Below are 6,084 nucleotides of genomic sequence, written 5' to 3'. Positions count from 1 at the left end.
TAAAACGTTTTCTTGGTGTTAGCTTTTCTCAGAATATGTCTTGGTCTTTTTTCCCCCGTTTATTTGAAAGACCTGTGCAATTATCTTGTGAATGTTACTGACTGTATAGAATTAAAATGAAATGTTTAGTAGTTGATTTTTTTCCCCCTAAGTTATAAAGTGGAAATGCCAGTTAAGTACCTACTATCCTCAATGCTCTAAGGTAGCACTTTGTTAAGGTTTTGAGTAACCCTCTTCTCATAACCTAATTTATGCCCTATTTTAATGACTTAGGAACAATCGAAGTTCTCTTTCTTATAGGAGTTTTAATTTTTGTTTTAATGGTTATGTGACCCATCACAAAATAAAGTCAACCGATCTGACCATCTTCAGATCCACTGTACTCAAGCTGAAGTGGTCTGAGTCACACAGTTGGCTTGCCAGGTTGCTAATCAGTATTGACATTGTCCCAAAACAGCTTTTAGGTATAATTCAGAGACTGTCCTTTGCAAAGGAAATGACCAGCATTTCAACAGTATGTCTTCCTGGAAGGGCAGATTCTGCTATATCTTCTTTGTCTGCACCAAAAGACTCCAGAGGAATGTGGACACATTTCATGTCCCACTTGTAGAGCAAAGCTTCAAGTGACCAGTCAGCACTGAAAAAAATAAATTATTTTTAAAAAACCAAGCTTTTCCTGTTTTGCTTTAGATATATTGTCATTATATCCTTAAACTACACACTGAATGAGTAGAGTAGTAAGGCTTGGGTTAACTTTTAATAAAATTGGGAGTAAAGCAGGATTGTTCAGGCTTACCTTCTTACCTGGTAAGTAGACCACAATTGGACCTTGGGGTTCTTCTGCATCAAAAAGTAAACTGTAGTTAAAATGTCTTCAAAGTCTGGGAAGAAAAAACTTCTTAATAGACTTTAATTCCATTGTATCTCTGACTAAATTTACTACTGAGAAGAGCAAAAAAGGTTTACCTTCTGGTTCAAAGAACACATCGGATGCAAGAATAATGTCTTGCGGTGGTAGAGCCAGAAGATCCCGAGATACATGACCCCATGTGAGTCCCACAACATGCACCTGAGGCAGGTTATTCATTTGGCAGCTTTGCCGACAGATCTCTAGACAGTGAGGCAGCTCTGAACTGTCTGACAGTGTTACTTCAGCACCGCATTTTGCAGCCATAATTCCTGGAAGGCTCACTCCAGCTCCAATCTAATGACAAGGTTAAAGGTTTTGCTTAGAACTGCAAAGAATTAATGATCTTGGCAAATGATTTCTCATTTCTTGCTTGCATTGGTCAATGTGTAAAGATAGTTTGCCATATCTATAAAACATGCCATAATTTAACACTGCTTTACTATGTGGCGCTTCCTCCAGATTTGTCATGGCAGTTCTAATTGGGTCAAAGGAGTTACAGCCCATTTCAACATTTTAAAGGGCCCTCAATTCTGACAACCCTTAAACGGGTTTGAACTGTGAGGGTCTGTGATCTATAATAAGCTAATTATAAAGGACACCAGCTCTCTAAAAGCTCAGTGGGTGATGTGGATACACAACCAGCCATTCAGTTGTTACTACCAATTATAAATAGCCTTCATGTGACTAAAACCTGACAGGTCTGCAACATGACTTTCTTGTATTTAACGGGATTTTCCAGTTGGGTCTTGAGAGCAGTAAGGAGCTTAAACATACTAAGGAATAATACCAAGGAGTGCCTTCATAAATATTACTATTTGCATCAGTTGAAACACACGCTTCCTGTTTGAGGATGGGCATAGAGATTCCTGACCCTTACCGAATTGCTGACAATCATCACTACTTTGGGCCAGAAGTAAGCACCAAATGCCTTCATTTCAGTTACATGGTTTTGCAAAAGTTAAGAGATGTTCTTAAGCTTCTGTATTTAGTCTTTGGGTTTAAGCATAGTATTTCTGCTGTAAGCCTTCAGCAGTTGAGCCAGATGGAGTGGTGAGAAAGCATGGGATACATTTTAAGACTAAAAGGCTAGACAGTAAATATTAGTGTTTGTGGACCACATATGGTCTCTGGTGCATACTTTCTCTTTAAACACTTTTAAAAACATTTCTTAGCTCACCTGCCTCACAAGCTGGCCAGATCATCCCTAACTTAAAAAATACCTAACAAAACCCAATAACCAGCATATAGACTTAAATTGGAAAATAATCTAGGATTTTCGCAAACCTCAAGGGCACTTGTACCTCTAAGACAGCCTTTCCTGGCAGAGATCCTCTGTGAAACCACAGGTACTGGGCCAGGACCACAGCACAGGGCCAAACATACATTCCATATTGAAGATGCAGGACCTGAAAAGAATTTTTTTGTATGCCATAAATAACTCATGCTGGAAGTCAGAATATTTATACAGGGCTTCCCTGGTGGCGCAGTGGTTAAGAATCCGCCTGCCAGGGCTAGGGGACACGGGTTCGAGCCCTGGTCCAGGAAGATCCCACATGCTGTGGAGCAACTAAGCCTGTGCACCACAACTACCGAGCTTGCGTGCTGCAACTACTGAAGCCCACAAGCCTAGAGCCCGTGCTCCGCAACAAGAAGTCACCGCAATGAGAAGCCCGAGCACCGCAACAAAGAGTAGCCCCCACTTGCCGCAACTAGAGAAAGCCCGTGCGCAGCAATGAAGACCCAATGCGGCCAAAAATAAATTTGTTTTTTAAAAAAGAATATTTATACAGCAATTACTGAGCGCTTGGCACTGGCATCCATTACAAAAACAACAGTTCCCTCTCTCCAGTTTGCATCCTATGGTGGGGGGAGCGTCGGGGTATAAAATTGCAATACCATGTGATAGGCATTCTTCATACCTTCATTTACTCAACAAGAGTTTATCCAGGGCCTGAGTGGCTTAGTGGCTATTATAGGCTGAGGATGTAACTCTCTTGGAATATGAACTACATACACATATATTTATCTCCTACTGGGGAGAGACAAGCAACAAGTAAGCAAGTGGGTATTTTTGGTTGCAACAAGCACAATACAACAGGGTAATTAATGTGAGAGAAATGGGAGTGGGCAGTGACCACAAGGGGTCTGCTCGAGATGGGGAGAGAATGATTCAGGCAAAGGCCCTGAAGCAGGAACTGAAAAACCTCTCACTGGGCACAGAGAGCCCTGGCAGTGTGGGCCTGCAGGCTGGAGGCAGGGCTGCGCAGTACAAGCACAGGTCAGAGGCAAGGCAGAGGCCAGACTTGTGAGGTCTTGTAGGGCACGGGAAGCTTTGCTTTTATTTAAGTGCAGTGAGAAGATAACTGGAGGATTTTAAGCACAGGCATAACCTGGTAATGCTAAGGAGGAACAGTGGGGTTCTAGGATGACATCCTAGAAGAGGTTTGAGTAAGAGCTGAATCCTGCAGTTAGGAAGGTAGGCAACTTACAAAGCCTTTGGGGAGGCACTGAATGATGAGAGCATGGTATTTAGGGAGGCAAGGTAACATAGCCCAGGACTCCGGAATGAGACTGCCTGAGTTCAAACTTGAGATCTATAATTTACTAGCTGTGTGACCTCACTCAAGTTATTTAAGCTGTCTGTGCTTCAGTTTCCTCAACTGCAAAATACTATCTTCATAGAAAGGTTAGGAAGATTCGATGAAAACTACCTAGTACAAAGGAAGTATACAAAGTTAGCGATTGCTAAACTGCAAAATCGCAAGACTTTGTTTGCTAGAGCAAAGGGTGCCCCTCCTGGGGAGGTAGGAAAGGAGGCTGAAGAGGTAAAAATATCAAAGGTGAAGGAACTGAAGGTCTGAACCTAATCATTCAATACACTCAACAAAAATATTGGTGCCTAAAATATGCTAGGCATGATTAAAATGCCTGCCCTGCTGGATTTTACCAGGAGTACAATGAAGGATTTCTGACCTGAGGAGTGAGTTATGCAGATTTAGGTGTTAAAAAAAAAAAGTGTATCTGTTTTCACAAGGCCTATCTTCACCCACTCCCTAAATTTGGGAAGAAATCCAAAGGAGGTCGGGAGGGCTTTCCTGGCAGTCCAGTGGTTAAGACTCCACACTTCCACTGCAAGGGGCACGGGTTGGATCCTTGGTCGGGGAACTAAGATCCCATACACCGCGTGGCGCAGCAAAAAAAAATCCAAAGGGGTATTTCAACGTGCAGGTATTTAGAAACTGCCAGAAATGGGTTCCACTCCAGCCTTCAACTCCTTTTAAGCTGTTTCTCATATTTAAACTGCTACTGCCAATACCTACACCACCAGCTGCTGTTACACATGAAAAGATGCTCAACATCATTAATCATTAGAGAAATGCAAATCAAAACTACAATGAGGTATCACTTCACACTGGTCAGAATGGCCGTAATCAAAAAATCTACAAACAATAAATGCTGGAGAGGGTATGAACAAAAAGGAACCCTCTTGCACTGTTGGTGGGAATGTAAATTGATACAGCCACTATGGAGAACAGTATAAGGAGGTTCCTTAAAAAGGAGGTTCCTTAAGGAGGTTCCTTAAAAAACTAAAAACAGAACACTACCATATGACCCTGCAATCCCACTACTGGGCATATACATACCCTGAGAAAACCATAATTCAAAAAAAGTCACGTACCACAATGTTCATTGCAGCACTATTTACAATAGCCACGACATGGAATCAACCTAAGTGTCCATCAACAGATAAATGGATAAAGAAGATGTGGCACATATATACAATGGAATATTACTCAGCCATAAAAAGAAATGAAATTGAGTTATTTGTAGTGAGGTGGATAGACCTAGAGCCTGTCATACAGAGTGAAGTAAGTCAGAAAGAGAAAAACAAATACCTTATGCTAACACATATTTATGGAATCTAAAAAGAAAAAGAAAAAGGTTCTGATGAACCTAGGGACAGGACAGGAATAAAGCCACAGATGTGGAGAATGGACTTGAGGACACGGGGAGGGGTAAGTGTAAGCTGGGACGAAGTGAGAGAATAGCATTGTCATATATACACTACCAAATGTAAAATAGCTAGTGGTAAGCAGCCGCATAGCACACGAAGGTCAGCTCTGTGCTTTGCGACCACCTAGAGGAGTGGGAAAAGGAGGGTGGGAGGGAGACGCAAGAGGGAGGGGATATGGGGATATACGTATGCACATAGCTGATTCACTTTGTTATACAGCAGAAGCTAACACAACATTGTAAAGCAAGTAAACTCCAACAAAGATGTTTTAAAAAATGAAACACTGCAATGTGAAAGTGCTTTGAAAAACTGGAGGTATATAAAATATAATTGCTCTTGAGAGAGTTCGGGGTCAGCCATGAGCTGAAAGGAAGCAATGCCAGCCTGAGAAACTTTATTTGGTTAGTGAGGGTTGGAAATCCCTTCCCCCCGCCCCCAGAAACTGAATTAAGAAGCCCTTCAACAAGATGAAAAAAATATTAGGTGTCAAGAATGCCACTTTTCTGGCAAGAAATATTAGGTATGGAAAGGTCTCCTTCCTAGCAGGGTCTTCAAATTTCTTACTGAAGGACATTTAATCTGCCAAACAGCTTCGTACCAAACCGTTTCGCTCTGTGGTCCAGCCTAAGGCGGGAAGCCGCGGACCCCCCTCCCTATAGCCCCTGGTCGGCCGAGAACCGCTCCAGCCCCAATGCGCTTCCCGGCGGGTGCCTCCGCACGCACCTGCGGGACGCGGACCTCCAGCACGGCCCCCTCAGCTCCCAGGCCCGGCTCCTCCGAGAACCGAAAACGCTTGGCCCGGACCACATGCCCTCGGAGACCACGCTCGGTCGGAGGGGAGTCGGTGGCCCCCGGAGGGCGCCGGGTCGCCAGGCTGCCAAGCTGCACGCGCGGGAGCTCTCAGACCGGCTCGGGCCGTCTCCCCGGCGCCACGTCGGGTCGCTACTACCCGACGGCAAAAGGGGGTAAGCACCCCTCGGGCGACGAAATGGCCACGTGGCGAGAACAGACCCGAAACCCGGCCAACGAGACACAGAAGACAGGAGTCCCCAACTCTGAGGTTGGCGGAAGCCAGCCACGAAAGAACTGCTGGCCGCCGGAAGTGACGCGAACCGCAAGGTGGTGCGGGAGAGGCGGGGCCGCAGCAAGGTGGTGCCTC

The 6,084-nt window shown here is 44.3% G+C and overlaps 2 protein-coding genes across 9 annotated transcripts in view; one reads left to right on the top strand and one right to left on the bottom strand.

Moving 5' to 3' along the window:
- SRSF2 (serine and arginine rich splicing factor 2) overlaps positions 1-669 on the top strand; it is a 3,826-nt gene extending 3,157 nt beyond the window's left edge. For all 7 annotated transcript variants that reach the window (XR_009516930.1, XR_009516932.1, XR_009516929.1 and 4 more), the window contains one exon: positions 1-669. This exon is cut by the window's left edge. The gene's annotated coding sequence lies outside the window, so the exon portion shown is untranslated.
- Positions 472-5,819, bottom strand: METTL23 (methyltransferase 23, arginine). Of its 2 annotated transcripts, XM_059996735.2 has the most exons (5): positions 5,649-5,819; positions 2,212-2,316; positions 967-1,204; positions 797-881; positions 472-637 (listed from the first exon to the last, which is right to left on the bottom strand). In XM_059996735.2, the coding sequence occupies exons 2-5, from the start codon at positions 2,293-2,295 to the stop codon at positions 472-474; spliced, it is 573 nt and encodes a 190-aa protein (XP_059852718.1). In that variant the 5' UTR covers positions 2,296-2,316; positions 5,649-5,819. The 2 variants fall into 2 exon arrangements, with proteins under 2 accessions (XP_059852718.1, XP_059852719.1); XM_059996736.1 differs by lacking the exon at positions 5,649-5,819 and having other exon boundaries at positions 967-1,206; positions 2,231-2,300.
- Positions 5,820-6,084: the final 265 nt, after the last annotated feature.

The sequence above is a fragment of the Delphinus delphis genome, chromosome 19, assembly GCF_949987515.2.
Source record: "Delphinus delphis chromosome 19, mDelDel1.2, whole genome shotgun sequence".
Classification (NCBI taxonomy): domain Eukaryota; kingdom Metazoa; phylum Chordata; class Mammalia; order Artiodactyla; family Delphinidae; genus Delphinus; species Delphinus delphis.
The sequence above is the reverse complement of the archived record's forward strand: the minus strand, read 5'-3'. Positions and strand labels throughout refer to the sequence as shown.

Coding starts and splice junctions, on each gene's coding strand:
- METTL23 (XM_059996735.2), bottom strand. CDS start 2,295: ATGTATGTTTGGCCCTGTGCTGTGGTCCTGGCCCAGTACCTGTGGTTT. Junction 882..966: donor TGTGTTCTTTGAACCAGAAG/GTAAACCTTTTT, acceptor TTTTCTTCCCAG/ACTTTGAAGACATTTTAACT. Junction 638..796: donor TCTACTTACCAGGTAAGAAG/GTAAGCCTGAAC, acceptor TATTTTTTTCAG/TGCTGACTGGTCACTTGAAG.